Source organism: Eutrigla gurnardus (genome assembly GCF_963514095.1).
Source record: "Eutrigla gurnardus genome assembly, chromosome: 5".
In the NCBI taxonomy this organism is placed as follows: Eukaryota; Metazoa; Chordata; class Actinopteri; order Perciformes; family Triglidae; genus Eutrigla; species Eutrigla gurnardus.
The window spans coordinates 21086070-21106354 of NC_139919.1; the positions used below are offsets into that span (position 1 = coordinate 21086070).

Consider the following 20285-nt stretch of genomic DNA (forward strand, 5'->3'; position numbering starts at 1 on the left):
GTTTGAAAACATAAAGTCGTTGCGCAGCCTGCGCTGGGCAGAGCAGACTGCAGTGACCACTCATCGCCACTGGGTGGCACACAAGGCATCTAAATACACATCCAAGATATCCCTGGTTCCGTTCTATTTTAAACCTACTTTATTTTAATGTCCAAATTGTATCATAAAACAACGATGAACACTGAGTACAACAGTAGCAGACTATTTCTAATTGGTTATTAATAAAACGTGGATATTACGAAATGTACTGTAGCACAGCCTAAACAGTTATCTCGATTTTAAAACTGCACGATGCAGAGCATTCATGTTTCTGTGGAGAATGCCCGGGATCAATTAAACTCACAGGATAAGCTTTTCATGGTCAGATTAACCTGACAGGAGCTAAAAAAGGGCATAGTTGGCCCCTAAAGAGACCCGTGTTGCTTCCACTTTCTGTGCAGTTTGTACAGTTTTTCAACCAAACCTTATATTTGCTCGATCATATTTTATTTAAACAAATGCATTCAATAAAATGTGACATACAGTAAAATCACAAAACTGAAATAAACTTATTGACCTACCTTCAGAAAAAAAGGCCTATTTTAAATTAGGATCCACGATGGGCCTAGTATAAAGGGAAACCGTGTAGCCGACAACCAAACAATTTTAATTAAATCAAACAAAACCAGCAGACAGAATTAAAAAAAAAAAATCATATAAATTGGATATAGGACAATTTGACAATCAGCAATCAATGGAATCTCTCCCCTTGTGTGCGCGCACAAACATGCGCGCGCCACGGTGTGGCCGCTGTTGGTATGCTGAGTGACAGCTGGAGGTGAGAGAAGATCACCGTAATCCAAATGTCCATAAAACCCTGAAAGCCGAGGAATGAAGGGGGAGAAAGAAATGCCGTGGAGTGGGTAAACACTTGTCTTCATTCTCTCCCTTTGGACGAAATAGACAGAAAAGAGCCGGAATATCCTTTTCGGGACGCAGTGTAATGAAGCCTCCATTGATAACTGGCGTCTTATCTGTATCGCAGTTAATGGGAGGCCTCTAAATGTATAGGCCTTAATGCCCTTATAATATGCCTGGCCTGCTCAATTAAATCCCACCTCGCTTTATGAATTAAAATAAAGTTTATTTTTTTGTCGTCCTGATATTTGAATGTTTTAATTCATAGGCTGCGTCTGTAAATCATTTTAAGATAACTTTGGGCCTTATTTTGCGTAAAGGTGAGGAACATTAATTCTTAATTGTTTTTTAATTATTAGGCTATTACTTAAGTAAAGGGTTATACATAGCCTGATAAAGATGTCTATTAATGGATAATTAAAAAAAAAAGCTGTTATAAAAAGAAAGAAAAACTCGAGATAATATAAAGGGAGAACGTGTAATTCCTCGTTTCCTCGACGATTAAAGGGTCGCAGATCTCCACAGTCCTCCTGGCCTCCAGAGATCTGATTCCAGCCGGACTCGCACCTTGTTAATAGGAAGCGGATTAGAAGATCAAACGGCCGCGGCCGGATCGCGTTCAGTGGGGATGATGAGTGGAGAGAGACAGAAATGAGTTGCGACAAGTCCCGTGGTTCAGCGGCTCTGTCAAGTTGAGCTGCGATGCGTCAACCCGGTGAATCACCAGCACCGAGGAGGAGGATAACGAAAGGAGAGACGGGGATCCGAAGGAGGGGAGGAAAAGGAGAAAGGGTTAGAAAAAGAGGAGGAGGCGGAGGTACATAAAGGCTCCACCGTCATTCGGTCTGTCACACAGACTACAACCAAGTCAGCGGAGCGTCAATGTTCAAACTCCATCCTCTCATAGAATTAATAGGATTTAATCGACATTAACCTGCATTTCCTCCCCGATTCATCGGGTCCCGGAGATGCGTGTCGAGGACGGCAGCTTTAATTGATGAGAAGTTTTCAGAGAGCGAACTTATCTACAAGAAGAGAAGACGTTCGCAAGTGGATGAACTTATGAGAGCGGACTGAACGGAATAAAAGGATTGGGAGAAAATGAAAAGGTTTTGCGGAGGTAAGTAAATCCACGTGAATACTTTTTATGGAAGGCAAACAAAATGTTATTGGCTAGGCCTATAATCATTATTATCATCATCATTATCATCATCATCTGTAATTAGCCTGTACGTTAGTCAGTTGCCATTCTCCCGTCGTAGATATTCACATGTATTTTTTTTTTTTTTTTGCAAATCCAACTAATATTGTAAATTGTTAAAAAAAAATCTAAATGAAATTGGCAATTGAAAAAAATCGATGCAGAAACCATTTTTTTTCTGTTTTTGCACATTTTCTAAATCTGACTATCTTTGCGCATTTTGCAGCTAAACCTTAATAATCTAAATACAAACATGCTGTTTTAATCCATTCAAATTGATTTTGTCGCTGTGGCGAAAAAAACAATAAACAACAAACAACTTTTTTTTTAAATGTAACCTATTTATACATTTTTTAACATCCCAAATTAGTATAAAAATGCTTGTAAATATGATTTATAATGAATAAAAAGATAGGTATGGTGGCTCATAGGTTAACCTCAAACATTTATACAGACTGAAAAAAATATGGAACAGACTTGTTCAACACAGAAGCAAACTTTCGTTCATTTTAGACATTTCTTTTTCAAAGAAATGTGAAGGGAGGAATGTCAGATTATCAGATGACAAAGAGAAGAAGAGAGAGAGAGAGAGAGAGAGAGAGAGAGAGAGAGAGAGAGAGAGAGTAAAAGGAAGTAAATGTATGTGCATTGTGTATGAAGGAGGGGGGGGGGGGGGGGGGCTCTTATTCACAGTAAAAAATGACTGAGGTTGAGGAGGTCAGGGGCAGCTAAAGCTCCTGTCTAGTTAGCTGTCAGTGATATGAGAAAGTACATGATTCACGTTAGTCAGGGTGTGAGACTACATGCACACACACACACACACACACACACACACACACACACACACACACACACACACACACACACACACACACACACACACCGGGACGCCTGGTGCGGCTGCTGGTCCATGTCTATGAAAGGCAGGAAAAGGAGGTGAAAGACAGACAGAACAGAAGGAGGCTGCTGTATAAATTGATGCACTGAGCTAAACATTGCAATGTTCCTCTTCTCCTCTGTCGCCCCCCCCTCTCCTCTGGGTGGTCACACCTCAAGGCCGGCTTTGCTGATGGCTGACCAGTTCACGTGATGTGACCACCTAGACGCAAAGAGGAGCGCTGAGTGCACAATCAACTGCTGCTCCCTCTGATACTCAGTGCAAATAAATATACAGAGAGAGAGAGAGAGAGAGAGAGAGAGAGAGAGAGGGAGCTCAGAGAGAGAGAGGGAGAGAGAGAGAGAGAGGGTTGTGTTTTCATGATTTCTGGGGATATTACATTGACTTACATACATTTCCTGGAGAGTAACAAGAACCACAACCAGCCCATTCCTAACCCTTACCTTAAACAAAGTATTCATCTTAAAACTTAATGATTTATCTTATGGGACGTGCAAGTGTCCCTGTTTCATCAAAAAATAAATACACACAATGTTACTGTGTAATCAGATTTATGTCCCCACACAACTGGTAAAACACACCAACACACACACTTACCAGGTACACACACACACACACACACACACACAGAAAAGGCCTGTTTTTGGTGCAAGGGTTGAATTTGTGTTGGCGTGTTTCTGATAAAAGCGTTAGTGTGTGTTGGACCAGTGAGCTCAAACACACCCGCCAACAGGAGGAAACAAAGGAAGAGTAGAGAGAGAGAGAGAGAGAGAGAGAGCAGGGGTTCAGAGGAAAAGAGAGAAACAAGTGAACCTTTCACATCTTTTGATTCGCTCAGCACCATCCTCAATTCTTCACGGTATATACTGTATATGGATGTCAGGAGGATTTGTGGAGGTGGGGCTGGGGTTGAGGTTGTGTGTGTGTGTGTGTGTGTGTGTGTGTGTGTTGGGGGGTGAGAGAGAGAGTAAAGCGAGGTAGAGACAGATAGGAGAGAGAAGGAGAGAGGAACTGGAGGTAGAGGGGTTAATGCGGTGCAGATTCCCGATTGACAGAAGTTAGCAGCACCCAGAGGGAAAGAGAGAGGAGAGAGTAGGGGTGAATGATATAAAATGAGTCGGTCACGCTTTGAACAGTTACACATGCTGTTTACATTTTTCCCAAATTAACATGGCCCCTCGCTTCAGAAAACTCCCCCTCTCTCTCTCTCTCTCTCTCTCTCCCCCTCCACCAACTCCTTTCCTCCCTCCTTCCTTTCAAATCCTCTCTTTCTCCTCCTTTCTCCCCCGTCTCTATCCTTCAAGACCCCCCAAATGTCTTTCCTCTCTCCAGAACCTTAATACCCCCGATATAACAAATACTCTGAAGTCCCTCATTCAAAATTGTGATTGGATGGATCAATGTGTTACCAGCATTTTAATGTTGTTGCACACATTCATTACAAAGCAAAAGCCCCAGCAATCATTTCTGAGGGGTGGATAACCTTGTTAATAATCTCCAGAAAGGAAACAAGGTTCGTGGTTTATGCACATGTAACAAATAACAAAAAGATGCCCAGGTCACACAGGTCAGCAGACGCCATATGAAAGACGCACCGCCACATCAGTAGAAACATGAGACAGCCGTGTAGCTCAGGAGCCCGCGGCCGCTAAATGAAAAGACAAAATATGAATACAAATAAATAATTAATAAATACAATATGCACCTAAATAAAATGACCAGTAAAACAGGTGACGCATCAAAAATAAAATTAACAATTAATAACAATTGATAAATAATTAATACAATTGCCAATTAACAAGGCAAATATATTACAAATAAAAAAAAAACAAGACAAGCAGGGCTGCAAATAAATATTTGTAATAGCAATTAATCTGTCGATCAATTTGTCAATTGAGCTTTGGTCTAGAAAGTCGATTTGCTAAAGCCCACGGCGACATCTTTGAGTCTCTTATTTTTTTTTTTTTACCAATTGTACAAAACCCAAATATACTCCGTTTTTCTAGTCTCTTGCCGGTTAAGTTTAACGCATTGTGTCAGGGCCATACTATAAGAAATACCTCAGATCTACCTAAGTACATAACCCGTTTGTACTTGTATGTTACTTTTCCACTGCTGCAGTTTAGGAGGGGGGGGGGGGGGGGGGGGGGTGCCATGGTTTAAGTGGTAAATTAAAAACCGAAGGTCTGAAAAAGAGGAAGGAGGGAGTAAAAGATGTAGATGGAGGGAACGAGTGGAGCCAATTAGTGAAAGGAAGAGAAGGGGAACGGTAATTAGGGAGAAAAAGGAAGGAGACTTTAAAAAGGAGGTTTGATGTTTCAGGAAGATTTAGGGAGCGAGGGGGACAGATGAAGGGACAACGAAAATTGAAACCAAACATGGCGATAAAGCTTGGAGCGATCGGAATCCACAGATTTACAAAAGAGGCATGGATGGATTGGCTTATATGGTGAAGGGGAGACAGACGTCGGGGTAAGTAAACAGAGGACATTGACTTTATGACTAATGAGACATAGTTTCACAGAGAGTTTCTGGGCATAAACAAAAATTTTATTGGATTTTTTTTTAAAAAGCTTTCCTTTTTTTTGTTTTTGGATCATTGATGTTGTTTGGCTACCCCAGTGTGTGTCCGGTGCCAAAGGGATCAATTTGAAATTCAGTAAGAACAAAAAAAACGAGGGGAAGGAATCCCATCGGACAGGAGACGGGGGGGAAGTGTGTGTGTGTGTGTTTGTTTATACGTAGTTATTCGGGATAGCGTCTGTGCAAACATGGATCTCCTCTGCACAATCTGGATGCCTGTGCGTATGCACGTTTATGTGTGTTGAGTTAGTAAAGGAATGCGCATTTGATTGAGTACAGACAGCACATAAATCTAGCCCTTAACTGTACACAGACACACAACGCCGAACCTGACCCCAGACTGTCAACCACCCCCACCTCCCTACCTACCTACCTACCTACCCCCCCTCACCCCCAACGCGTGTCTCTGTCCACTTCCACTCGATCCCTCACGTCAGCCCGTGGCATCTGGCACAGGTGTGTTTACGTTGAGGCTAAGTGTTATGACAGAAGGCAGAATTGCCACCAGGTACAGTGCCACGGCATCATTAAAAAGCTCTGCAAGAGACAAACAGCTCCCCTGAGTTTGACTTTGATGAGTCCCTTCTTCCGACAAAGCCACAATGAGCCTCCAGCTGTGTCGCTGACACGGATACATAACAGCAAATATGCACGATAAGGGGGAGGACGGGTGCACGTTCTCAGAAAGAAATGTAACACTTAAATCAAACAAGAAATAAACGGTAACACAAATGAACTCAATGTAACAATATCTATGTGGATTATAGTGAGACTTATATAGAGTGTAAGAGAATCATTCTTCAGAACTGTTTTAAAAAATGAGGATCACTTGCTGGCTTTTTCTGCAGCTTTCAACCGTGCCCCATACTCTTCTTCGTCGAATAGATATTTCTCAGGTGTCGCTGAAGAAGACTCTGGGGTTCAAATCTCTGAAGAAAAGCTAGTCAGCAAAGCTTGGGTTTATGGTGCATTCACACAATGTCGGCACAAAGGGAAGGACAGTAAAAGGCACTAGCTCGATTATCGAATTAGCCCAAATTAGCTACTTATGTGGTATTTTTAAAGTCCCAGTTATATGTAGCAGTTTGGAGCTGAATTCATGTTCTGAACTGAACTGTTCAGAAAAGTAGCCCAAATAAAATTATCAGATCATAATCAGATTTCCTTCTGCTGGACTGAAACACACACACACACACACACACACACACACACACACACACACACACACACACACACACACACACACACACACACACACACACACACACACACACGCACACACACACACACACACACACACACACACATGCTTTAAAAACATCACACAAGAATCAGATTAAATTAGATTTATGGATGGGTTGACTCCTGTCGAAGTTCTAGAGATGTGTCTGCAGACTCTTATATTAAATTTAAATCTGTCCTTTAAATCACTCACAACATGACATATAGTGTGTTTCTATAGACTGAAACATGGCTGGATACGTCAGTCGCTTGCCTCACGCTGTCTAATGTTGTCTAATATTGAACTCCTCTAATATAGCAGAGTTCTGCACAGTGACGAGACACTGAAGTGAGAGGAGAGAGGACGTAGCCTGAAGGATGTTGTTTTCATTCTGGAAAACATTTTTCTTTTAAATCAGGCAGCATGGCTTGATTTAAATTCAATCTAGTCCAACATTGTATGCTCACCAAAAGTACAGCATGATAATATATCATCCAAAACAACAAGTAAACATCTAATTTGGGCCGGATTCTAACATCTTCTACATGATACTGATTTCTCTTTTCCCTTTAAGACCTCTTTCAAGTGGTTAGAGCAACGAAGGGCAACCTCTTTTGGCACTGGAGCTAGCTTTTCCTGGACCAGACTGGAGAGATTAACTTGCACATGGTTTTCCCACAATACCAAATTCTGTTTTAGTGCTTGTTTGAAACCTCAAATGGTGGTGCATGTTGAGAAAGATGAAATACTAGTCGTCTTGGATGGAAGCAGTACGACGCCCACAAACAGTGGGTCACTGGTTTACCAAAACACCGTCTGGAGTGTAAATGTCAAGTGTGTTACAAGGTTCGGTTTTTACCCTTGAGTACAACCTTGCGCCCTGAAATTCAACTCTGAACCCTGACCCTGTGTTGATGTTTAGCTCTGACCCATTAGGAGCGCCGAGGCTCTGGCGCCCGAACCTCATGTTGAGCTCTGCGCTGCAGATGGCAGCCAGACAGCCGAGTGCCACATCTGACTTTACATCAGCGCACAAACCGTAGTTAAAAAAATATGATATGCGAATATGGGAGCTCCCCCGTGTGTGCGTATGTGTAACCCTAGGTATGCGGGCCGAAATATGTCGAGATTCACGCACACATGTGCACAGAGGCAGGTCATGGTCGACCGTTGTAGGGAACCCCTGTGTTGCTGTAATGCAATCCTCCCACGGAGAATGTTCTGGTTTCAACCCTGCCCTGCGGAGTGTGCTTCCACTGCCAGGTACACAGCCCCAAGCCTGCAGGGCTCCTCTTGAAAGTCGGGCTACACGCCACCGACTACAATGTATATTGCTCAATGTAATATTATATAACAACAATGTGGCCCTGGGTTTGACTTATCTCAGTTTACTCGTACAAAAGAGCGGTTGTTTTAAGCCCCAGCGGAGGATGCTTTTAGACATGTCAGCACTCAATCACACAACGAGAAGCGTTCACGTCTGGCAATCATCTCTGAGCATGTGGCTACAGACAAAGGGAACGGTTTGGAGCGCTTTCGGTCGACTTTTTTCTCCGTCCCAGGCTTCCTTTGTTTGGTACCTGTTTATTCACTCCGAGCGTGACCCTTGTTGCACACTGTGAGTCCTTTTCCTTTTCCTTCAGGGCTGTTTACTCGGCGATGTTTATTTCGGTGCGTTTTGATGATAATGTCGGATGGGCGGTGGGAGGAGCCCCGATGCCTGATGAGCTCCAAATGTTCAGACGTCGCTGAAAGATGCCGATTGCTTTTGACAGGTGATGAGGCTTTTGCGGGCGAGGAGATGGTAGGAGGATTGGCCAAAGGGGGAAGTCCTAGTTCACCGATTTCAAGGTGTGTGTGGGAGCATGTGGGAGTTGCCCAGGTCCAACCACAGGGTTTTGGAAAAATAGTCTAAGAGAAGGTTTTGATGTCGCCGACAATTCAACAGGTTGTGGAAGAGTCAGTTCTTTTTCTTTTTTTTAAATAAAGCAGTTGTTTGTTCAAGTTTAACTCCGCATTTCAAATCCTGTTTTAATTTCAAAGAGCCAGTTTCCCAATCTGTCACTAAAACTCAAGTCAATTGATGAGTGCAACTTTTCTTTGCAGCAAGCTTCAGCTTGTTAGGCTAGTTTTTTATGACGAATATGTCATCACAGTTACTCGCTACCATGTTATCATTGCAATTTGTAACATAATCAAAGGAAATGAAGTAAGTATTACAACGGGACATATTTCATAATACTCACTGAAATGATAATACCAGCAATAACAGCTTTTTTTTGGTATATTATAGAATGTGTTACATCATTCAGTATATACCCAACCTGCAGCATACGGATGTGTGAAATATAATCAGAAAAGGTGTTGACTCTTTTAGCTCAGATCTTGTTTTAGGACCTTTCAACACCTTCACCATCAGGGTTCACTAATCAGGGTTAATTAGCTGCTGTTATGTTTGCCCTGAGGCAGAAAAGAGATAAGACTGGGGTGGAGGATAAGTGGGACGGGGAAAAAAGTAGGTTTGAGTGCAGTGACAGGTAGGGATTAAATTGGTGAAGCTACAGGAGGCCTGAGGTGAGTCAGAGAAACACACAGAGAAACACACATTGTGCAATACATATTTCACACCTGTTGAACAACTGCATGTTTTGCCCATAATTACAAGCATGAACTCCATCTGGGCGTCAGGAGGATGAGAGAGTGCAGAGAGGACGGAAAAGGCTGACAGAGAGCAGAGACCACGAAAGAAATGTGTGTCACACTCCAGCGAAAGGGTTCCAGAAGTGTTGAGAGACAGAAAGTAAAGGCGGGAGTGAGAAAGTGAAGCCATGCAGGGACAGCAAGAATGGACCGAAGAGAAGTGGATGTACATGAAGTCCCTTAATGTTGAAAACCACCTTTCAGCCCCAATTTTCTCTGTTTGAAACCAGAGACAGGGGCACTAAAAGGTTTCAGAGCACACACACACACACACACACACACACATGGTCGAAATCATTGTATACACTCGCAGGGATGTTAATTTCATCCGCATATAAAATTACAGCTACAAACATTCTCACAAACACTCACACAGTAACATCACGTACACAAACACTCTGAAACCTAAACAACAAGTCCACAGAAAACAGAAAACTGATACAAACACATTAATGTTTGTGATTGTAAAGAAAGCCACATGTCTTTGTTTTTGGGATATTGGTCAGGAATGTGTCTGTGTGTGTGCGTGTGTGTGTACGTGTGTGTGTGTGAAGCGGCTGTTTGCCTGACGGGCTCGTGCATTGAACATCGGGGCCATTTGTCTGAATGTCTGAAGCTATAAAGTGAGGTTTTATTTGAGGCCATGTAAATCTCCAACAGCCAGAAACTTCTAAAATTAGATTGAAAATGGAAAAAATCTTTATTGGCAGTGTCAAATGACTCTGACCTGACAATATGTAAACAGTGGAGGCTATCGCCATAGAGACAAAGAAATAAACCAGAATATTGTAAAAAAAAAAAAAATCCTATAAACAGTGTGATGGAGCAGCAACCACTTGGAAGCTGTGGCTGGAGGTGATTTCTTTTGTGTGTTGTGTTGAGCCCTCAGATCGTTGTATTAATTAAAAACCAAACAACCGCGTGAAATAATCACAAAATGTCTGAGAAAATAATGGCTGACATAAATTTCACCTCATTTGTTATGATTGCAAATACCTCCGTGTGTGTTTATTATCACTTGTACACCCATGACGCCAGTGTCCTTAAATAAACGTCTCTCATTCTCTGAGCTTTAATTATTTTCAAATTTCTCCACAGTTCGTCAACACCAGCTCGTCTTGCTTTTGGCTGCTGCCATGGCGACGGCCCTGGATTCTTCTCACAATCTGGCCAACGAGAGGAGTTCGATAGAAAGCACGTATGAGCTGACCAAATACCTGGAGTATCAGCTCAAGGAAATCAAAGACATATATGTGAGTCATGTTTTGTAATAGCATTATGTTTCAGTATGATCTATTTTCCCATTTAAAGCTGTTAAAATCAATATTATATAATAACAATGTAGCAACGGCAACATTAAAACAACGTGATGCTGGCTCACTTAGGTCAACCTACAGAGAATTATCACCTGTAGCAGCAGCTCTTAAGCTGTATTAAGTGTTCTAATGAATGTTTGTATATCTCTTCCAGCTGACCTACCTAGGCCCTCCATTCAACGAGAAAGACTTCTCACCCCCTCGACCCAACAGTACGGCTCTGTCCCTGCCAAGCGCCGCCACCCGCTTGGAACTGTGGCACGGCCTGGAGAACCAAGCTCGGCTCGCCCAGAACCAGAAGGCCTATTCTGTCCTGCTGGCAGCCGTCAGGGAGTTGGCCCGCTCCACCCTCTGCCCCTCCCTCCGGACCTCCCTGCTGCACTTTTGCACTGGCCTGGATGGACTGCTGGGCTCCATATCTGCACTGATGACCACCCTCGGTTACACAATTCCTCCTTCCACAAACATGGCAAGTAACGCTGGAGAGCTGCAGTACCCTCAGAGGGGGGCAGGGGGCGACCGACCTGCTCCACTGATGAGTGAGAGTCTCTACAGGTCCAGAGCCGGGACAAGGGCAGAGTCGGGCCAGCGGAACAACCAGAGACGAGGCGGGAAGAGGGTGGTCAGAGGAGAGAGGGAGGATGGCGTCATCGTAGACCTGGTGGAAAAAAGAAGAGGGAAAGAGGGCAGGAGAGCCGACGCGGCCGCAACTGCAGGAAGGAGTGGCGGTTCAAGGGGGAAGGGACGGGGAGAGAGAGGGAGGAGGGTGAGGAGGGAAGAGCCGGAGAGCGGGAAATGGACTGCCAGCGAAGAAGGGAGTGTAGGGGAGGAGGTAGAGGAGGAGCTGGGGCGAGAGGGAGGCAAAGAAGGATGGAAGAGGAGAAGGTTGTTGAGCATCGATGAGGATGAAGAGGAGAGGGAGATGCAGCCTGAACCCAAGGTGGAAGTGTCGTACCTCGACACAGACGGCTCCCTGCGACAACCGACCATCCGAATCAACAATCAATACAGCTACGTCCTGAACTCACAGCACACAGACACATTCAGGAAAGAAGACGGATTTATTGTAGAAGGAAGCAGAGGGTTAATCGTGGGGGAGGAGAAAGAACCAGACATGGAAGCTCCCTCCTCCACTTTCCATAATCAGCGTCGGCCCTCTCGCTCCCTCCTGTCACCCACCCTCCAGCCCCCCCTGTCCACCCTCTCTCTGCTCTACCAGTTTAGAGCAGGTGAGGAGCACACCCTCCTCTCCCAGCCCGTCCCTCTGTCCCTGCAAAGGGGCACCTCCCTCCTTTCGCCGCCCCTGACTCCGCTCCTGTCCTCCGCCTCCTCCGCCTCCTCCTCGCTGCTGTCGGTGCGGCCGATGATGAACGACTTTGCCAGGAAGGTGGAGGGGTTTTGGATATTAAGGGAGCTGCAGAGTTGGCTGTGGCGCTCGGCGAAGGACTTTAACCGCCTCAAGAAGAGACTGAGAGGCTGAGACGTGAGACGCAGACGTGCAGTAAATCAGATAAACTATTATTTGCACAGAGTAAGTGGAACGAAAAATTGAGATCAGACAACAGCACATTCACACACTGATGCTTAACGCATTCATTCATACCGTACTGGAACAAGTGAATGAAGGGGCTATTTGGCAGGTCACCAGAAGCACTAATGGAATATAACACACACAAAGCCAACACATTACGAGCACTGTCACCCGCCTGATGCACATAGCAGCTCATTGAGGCAGACACACTGAGACTGGGCTGAGTTACCGGACTTCACGGCTCATAGATCAGCAGAAATACCACTGTAGGTGGTTAGACACACACACATACACACACACACACACACACACACACACACACACACACACACACACACACACACACAAACACACAGTGCACTAGACAGGCAGAGAGACAAACAGTATAGCCATTGAGTGAAAACTGATTCAGTGACCCCTCCAGATGTGTGAATCAGCAAACATTCATTATTGTCTAATGGAAGAACATATTCTGAATGGGTAAAAGACAAAAGGAGAGGAGGAAGTGGCCAGAGGGATGAAGAGTAGGAGAGGCAGTGGCAAGAAAAGGAGAGGAAGACGGGAGGAGACGTGAGTCAGGGCGATGACGCTGGAAAATAACGGGTAGAGGCGTATTGCTGAGTAATCAGAAGTCGGCCGGCCAGTTACAGTAACTCTACAACGGTGCCACACATACCGTCCAGACAGAGATGAAGTCAAACACACACATGGACACACACTTATTGTGGTATCTGGTGCCTTAAACCGTTCTCTTCTGTGCTGCTTTCGGTGCAGCGCTCACTCATTTGTACCACTTTATCAGAGAAGAACTCCGTAGCAAGAACTATTTAACACAAGGTTTTAGAATAGAATCATTTTCTCTACAAAAATACCATTGTTGTGTGTTTTCTGCTGAGAGTAAGATGAGAACATCAATGTCACTGTCATGTCTGTACACGGATATGAATGTGAAGCCAGTAAGCGGTTAGCTTAGCTTAGCCTGGCTCCGTCCAAAGGTGACATAATCCACCTTCAGCACCTCTAAAAGTCATCATTTAAGATGTAACATCTGGTTTATTTAATCCGGGCGAAACAATGAGGTGTAAAATGGAAGTGTGTAGGTCATGGAAACTTACTTTTCTTAGCTCAGAAATAGTCAGGCGCAAAACTATTAATGTGTGTTCATATTTAACAGACAGACATCACCAATGTTCTCACCTTACTCTCAGAAAGAAAACAAAAAATTGTTGAACTAATCCTTTAAGAAACTCCACACTCCCGAACATAAAACATTGGACTCACTGATGTGATTTCTTTTTGTGCTTCTGAAAACATGAAATCAGAGACTTTTTCCCTTTGGCAAATGCCTTAATTTCCTTTCCAGAATAAATCTATTGTTATGTCTTTACAATGTGCCTTGGATGATGTGGCTTAAAGGTTATGGATCGTATCTGTATAATATTTATTGAACAAGATGTTTATTTATTTTTCTCCGGTGTGAATATACTGTATTGTAACTCAAGAGAGAATAAATACTAGCTTTTGTACAGAACATGGTGTTATTGGTCATTTGGGAGCCCGCTGGGAGGAGAGACGAAAAAAGAAATGCTTATGGGATTTTTGTTTGCAATGGTTTCAGTTTTATAGGGATGGTTTCGGGTGATTGGCACAAGGGGAGAGGAGTTTGGGGTCGGGGCGTTTTCTGGAAAACAAAGGCCGGCTCACATTCACGACAAAAAATAGAACAAGAGAGGCGGGGTATGAGAGAGTTTTTATTTGTCTGTCCTGGTGAAAATTTACGATCTCTCATTTTTCCTTTCATCTCTCTCTTCCCACCTCCCACTGCATCATCCCTCCACCCTCTTTGCTTTCTTTTCTCATCACACTATCTCACGAAGCTCCTCTTCCCCCCAAAAAACATCCCTCTGACCTGTGACAGTGAGGGATTTACATGAAACAGGCACAGGTACAAACACACTCCCTCTCATAATCCCCCCACCGGCCGCCTCTCTTGTTGTGTCTGCTTTTCGATGCCGTATAGCTTTCCCCCGTCTCCACCACCGCCTCTGCCTCTGCCTCTTATCGTTTTTGCTCCTGTCTTCTTTTAAAATCTGTTTTTCTGTCTTTATGTTTGGTTTTGTTGCACTTGACTACACTTTTTTTTTTTGCTTCTTCACATGCGCTCTGCAGCTCACTGGCTCCCTCTCCTCGCCCCCGGGGCAGACATTAAGGGATCAATGAGAATCTCTTTCCATCACCTCCGAGGTACACACCTGCACACGACCGCCCTGACACACACCCACACACACACACACACACACACACACACACACACACACACACACACACACACACACACACACACACACTAATGTAGACCATGTGCAGACGAACAAGTGCCCACATGAACCTTAGCTGAGCAGGAAGTGACTTATATGGACTGTGGCCTGTGTCAATCCTGACACATCATCACACACACACTCTCACTAAGTCAGGGGAAGGGTTAACGCTGACAGAGACGTGACACACACACACACACACACACACAGAAAGATGGTGTATGTTTTTTACATTCAGTAAGCAAAGACCGAGCGGCCGCCAGTAGTCAACAAAGGCAGCTTTGTTTGGTCTGTGCCTTTTTTCTGTGTGTGTATTGTTTGCCCGAGTGTGGGCTTGTGAGTGCAGCACGTGTGTGAATCATTATCTCTATGTGTCAGAACTTTGCTGGAATGAGGCTTGTCATGCGTGGCTATCTAACAGCCATCACTAAGCGTCTCTCTCTGTCAGCGAGGCAGAGACAAATTGCTGTAACTAATACGCAACAGGATCGCCAAGCCCTGTTTGTATGACTCAGCTGGCGAGTCCTCGGATAATAACTGATACTGTCAGTGACACGCATCGACGTTATTGGCTCGTTGGATCTATCAGGCAGCTGCTGACAGAAGAAGGCTCTGCTACTCAGACAGGTCTGTCTGTCTGACTAGCGGGCCATCGCAAAAGACTTACGACCTCCAGAGGAGTCGATGTGCGGGCCGTCTCGTTGAGGAACTTTTATTTGCTCTTTGAGAGAAGCGTTCTGGTATTTTTTCTGGCTCCTTCGCTCCACACTTCACTTCCTATTCGTGTTAAAGAAAAACACCAAGATTTAGTGAAATCTCCCCCTACAGAGGTCTAGCGCTATAGTACCGTATCCTCTTTTTTTTTATTCCACGCATTCCTCTTCCTTGTCAAAACCTGTCACCTACATTACCCATAATGCAACTCAACCACTGACAGTTCAGTTGGAGATCACTTGAGGCAATTTATGAGACATAACTACATTATTACAGATGTCAAAAGTAAGAAGGTAGACCAAGTATTTCAGTAAGAAACATTGAATTAGCTGAAGCTAAATTTTATGCGTCGTAGACAAAAATAATAAGAATATTCAGAAGTCCACTGAGTCAAATTTGGAGGAGTTTGGTGACTAATTTGCTGGAAACTGTTTTCTCATGTACTTGGATGCAGAAATAAAACTTAACAAAATATGAACCTTATGTAATAAAACGCTACAAAATCAGAATATTTCACAAAGCTTAAAAAAATGTCCATACAAATGACGACTCTAATGTCTATGAAAGTCAAGATTTTGGTGTGTGTGACCTCATCATCGAAGCTGATCTCCCAAAAACCTGTGTATGCCTTTAAGATACACAGATGCATTCGCTGAATCGTTCACAGACCTCTTCCTCCCTGTCTGTCTTTCTCTCTCCTATTTAACCTTTTTTTGGTCACACTCTACCTCCAAATCCTTTTTCCATATGTCCCTCGTCTTTTCTTCGCCGCGTCCATCCGTGTGCCACCCGCCCTCTAAACTGCACAAGTAGCCATTTTCTGTCATTTCGTGTCACTTTTGCTCCGTTTTCCCAGCACGTGTCCCTATTTCTCCGCTACAATCAAACCCTTTCACGCTTTCCTCAAATTCCCTCGGCCACCCCCGCGTTCTCTCCCTCTTTTTCCATCTGTCTATCTCCTTGTCTCCTCCTCCTCTCCAACCGCTCACCTGCAGCACATAAAAATTCCTCTTTTCTTTCTCCAGAGGATTGTTCAGTCGCTTAGGGATTTACTGCATTCCTCTATGCTTTCTCTCCCTCTTTCTCTCCATATCTGTCTCCCCTCGTTTTCTCTCCCTTTTGGCAGCACTACACAGCGTTTGATTCAGATCTTCTCCTTTGTCTTTGTAACACATTTGTATCCCCCGTAAAGCCCCTCTGTGTTTTCTTTATCCATCCCTCCCTGTCGTTATAATAACATACTGATACCTGTTGATTCCATGACCCCACCCTATTTTATTTTTTTTTACCCCGTAGCACCCACCTGCCCCACCTGGCCTCTCCCTCCTGCTGGGTTTCTGCCATGATGAAATGTCCCGCCTCTACTTTGCTTGAGGGTGCAGGGTAGGGCTGCAGCTTCTCACTGCTGACTTTTTTTTATTTTTAATGGGGGGTGGGGGGGGGGGGGGGGGGGGGGTAATCCTGGGCCTGGGGCCTGGGATGATTTATGAGTTAATCAATTGGTCGTCCGTGTGAGTGAGCAAACCGCAGAGGTGTGTGAGCTCTTTCATGTCACTGTCTGTGCTTGTTGACTTAGTCCCTTAGGAAAACACCGGGAGCTGTCATTCCCCATGTTGCTCAGCTCCCCCTCGTGTTTTCGAAAGCAATTAGGGAGAAATGGGGCTGGGTGTTCATTCATCTGACGACTGAATGGTTAGAAAGGGTGGATGTTCGTGTGTGATTGCATGGGCGTCTTACAGAAGTCTATACCTGACCATGAAAAGTGACATGTTGGACTTTGCAACAAACGAGGGCCTTGATTTACTACGTCAACTTATCAAACTTCCTGTGGGTTAATGTGACAGCGAACCATTTTTCAACATGACTAACACTCCCAGCAGACTCGGAGCAACCACCTGTCGAAACGTATATCCACGTAAAGTGTTAAAATGGATTTGGTCCGCTTGCTCCAAAGAAAAATACCTTTGGCTCATTCACTTGATAGGTGATGAGGGATGTAGAAGACATTGACAGATTACTGTCAGGGACAATTACACTGAATCGTCTGATGAAATCGTGTCGGCTTCAGTTTGTTCTGATGCTCGAATCTAAAATGGACTGATTATATGTGGAAAAAACAAATGTGTTGTTTTGAGTAAAGCAATTCTGACTCTGCGTAATCTTCTAAAATCATGTGTTTCCGCTTCAGAGAAGCATTTTCATGCAGTTTCTTGTATTTGCATTCCTATTCTCCCTCCCCCTGTTTTTCCAACGTTTGTATGTAACGTATGCTTGGGTAAAGTGATGAAAAGAGAAACGAGCAAGAGCTACTTTAAAACAGAGTCAGATGACAGACAGGCGATGGAGCAGACGTTTGATGGCATCTAATAAGTTTGACAACTGACATGCATCCTGGCAAAAGCACAGACGCAGAAATTCAAAACAGCGGGAGAAGATAAGCAGAGCGAGGTAAACACACTCATCCAAATACAGGTTGTAGCTCGGCACCTTTGTTCCCCGAGCCAAGCTATCCTAAGGTGATTCCAGCAGTCGTAGCCAGGAACTTCCCTCTGCGCATTTGTTTTCCTCATTTTATGACAATCATATTCCTCCCCATCCCTCGTAAAAAATTCATTTATGATTAATGGTTGCAGTTGAGTTGAGCTTTTTTTTTTTTTTTCTTTTCCCCCAGGCATCGGGTGGGAGTCAATGAGGCGTTTTACATGTTGCTGTGTTGCGGTCTACATTACATCTCTGACGTGTCACGGTTTGTTAGAGACTAAAATGCCTGTTTTGGACCAGCTGTCCACCCACACCGGGAGGACTCACAGGGCTCTCTCTCTCTCACACACACACACACGCATCTCTATCCCTCTCTGACCTGAAAACGGGAGAATGGTGCGAAAGGTAAATAGAAAGCTTTTAAACTGTCTGCGGGACGCACAAAGACAGGAGATTATGGAAGAACCACAGACTCCCTCACACATCCACGCTCAGTCGCACGCTTGTTTTTTTGCCACTTATGAAGAGATGTTCCCCGGAGACCTACAATTTTAACCCTACATGCCACAACCCAAACCTGAGCCTCAAAAAAGAAAAGTCTAGTGATATTCTACATTTTTGTTATCGACAACACATTTCATCAATACATTCAACCTTCTATTCCTGACAACCATTATCTGTGTAGCTAAATCTGGATCACCACTCAAGGCCGAACTTCACCACTGCAATGGTGTGTGTTCAGTGTAAATGCGAACCATTTACTGTTTGAGATGGATTCATCTCTTTTGCTATCTTTAAACTCTCGTGAACACAGGACTCTTTTCTTTTTCCTCTCCCACAGTAAACCATTTCAAACGGTGTATAAGGGCAGAACCAACTATTTTCTTGTTCCATGCATGGAAAGTACACAGTGCATATCTTTTTATGGTCCTCTTAAGAACCCCTGTAATACAACGCTATTTCTTCATTCCGTCACGCTGTCTGAGTTTTTCTTTTATTCCTTTTTGGTCTTTCGCAATTTGAGCCCATTAGGAGAAGATCGGACCAAAACAAACTTCCACACGACATGTTTGTGTCTTCCTGGGAGGACAGACGAGGATGAGCGAGACAGAAAACGTCTGGAAGAGAGTCTGGATTTGGCTTTGTTCTCTTTCTGACCAGATGGATGAATGACTCGGCGCGGTTTTGATTCACATCCTATATGTGACACCGGTTTGATGTTTGAGAGAGTTCTCTCAAACCTGCAGAACCACCGCAACACATGAGAGATTCCCACAGTCCAGAGCCTGTTTCTCTCAGTACTGGCAGTTTTGCAGAGAGCTATTACATCTTCATTATTTAAAGGAGAAAAAAAAGGATAATGTCAGAGCTGACATGCAAGTATTTACTGCTAGGATCAAGATGTTTTTTTTTCTCAAAGGGATCCAGAACAAGTTGTTTTGAATAAATTTGTGCTTTCATGTTTCGTTTTGCTCTGTATATGGAACAAAGATCAGATGCGCTGGTCAGTTTCGCCCCAAGCTCCCTGGTTCTCTGTGACAGTCCTAGTTAATCCCTCTGCAAAGACCTCGGTGGAGGCTGAAATAACGAGTGACTAGAATCAGATTTTGCGCAACGTGCCCCGGCTTGATTGACACATTCTCCAATCAAATCCAAGTGCTGACAGCTGGGACTTATTTCCCACAACTGTTGTGGTTTAGGGACAGAGAACAGAACCAATGGAAAAGCTAAATACAGAGAAACATAGTAAAACAGAGACAGATCTTAAATACGGTTAAAAGAATGGGACCTCTTTTTTTCCTTGACGTCACATGAGTTTATTATTTGGAGCTTGGGTGCTATTTGTTTTCTATTTGACTGACGTGTCATTCCTGACAAGGAGGGTGACTGAAAAAATAGGAAATTGAACTTTACCGCAGCGATGCACAATTGTTTTATAGTCTACAGCAGCTTCAGTTAGCCAAGCTGGGGGAAAAAAACACATTTTATGACCTATTTTCTCGTCAATTTAACACGAACGGCCAACAATTGCAGTTTCAGATCCCACAATAGAAGCTTCGGGTTAATGCACTGATTCTTTTCTTACAACACAGTGAACTTGTAGGCCACAGAAACCACAATGATGAGCTGGAAGACACTAAAACACTCCATAAAGCTGAGGGGAATGCAGAACTGGATGATAATTGTCTGCTGATCCTTCACTACAAATGCCCTCCTTCCCCATCGCACATAGTTATCTCACCCACCGTTGCCATGAAAATATTGAAAAGAGCAGCTTTAAGTGTTCAGTTTGGTCCCTGCCCTCTGATCTCTGTCTGAAAGCCCTGGGTAGTGTGCATCTCAGTAGGCTTGACACGGTGAATCAGCCATACAATTTTCATGAAGTAGTTGTATAAAGAGTGAAAAGGACAGCCTAATAAGTAC

The 20285-nt window shown here is 44.0% G+C and overlaps 1 protein-coding gene across 1 annotated transcript; it reads left to right on the plus strand.

Annotated features, from left to right (window-relative positions):
- The first annotated feature begins 1766 nt into the window (after nt 1-1766).
- Nucleotides 1767-13879, plus strand: clcf1 (cardiotrophin-like cytokine factor 1). Its single transcript, XM_084009719.1, has 3 exons — nt 1767-2017; nt 10600-10754; nt 10972-13879. Exons 1-3 carry the CDS (start codon nt 1999-2001, stop codon nt 12295-12297), a joined length of 1500 nt encoding a protein of 499 aa, XP_083865845.1. The 5' UTR covers nt 1767-1998; the 3' UTR covers nt 12298-13879.
- Nucleotides 13880-20285: the final 6406 nt, after the last annotated feature.

Coding starts and splice junctions, on each gene's coding strand:
- clcf1 (XM_084009719.1), top strand. Junction 10,755..10,971: donor AGGAAATCAAAGACATATAT/GTGAGTCATGTT, acceptor TATCTCTTCCAG/CTGACCTACCTAGGCCCTCC.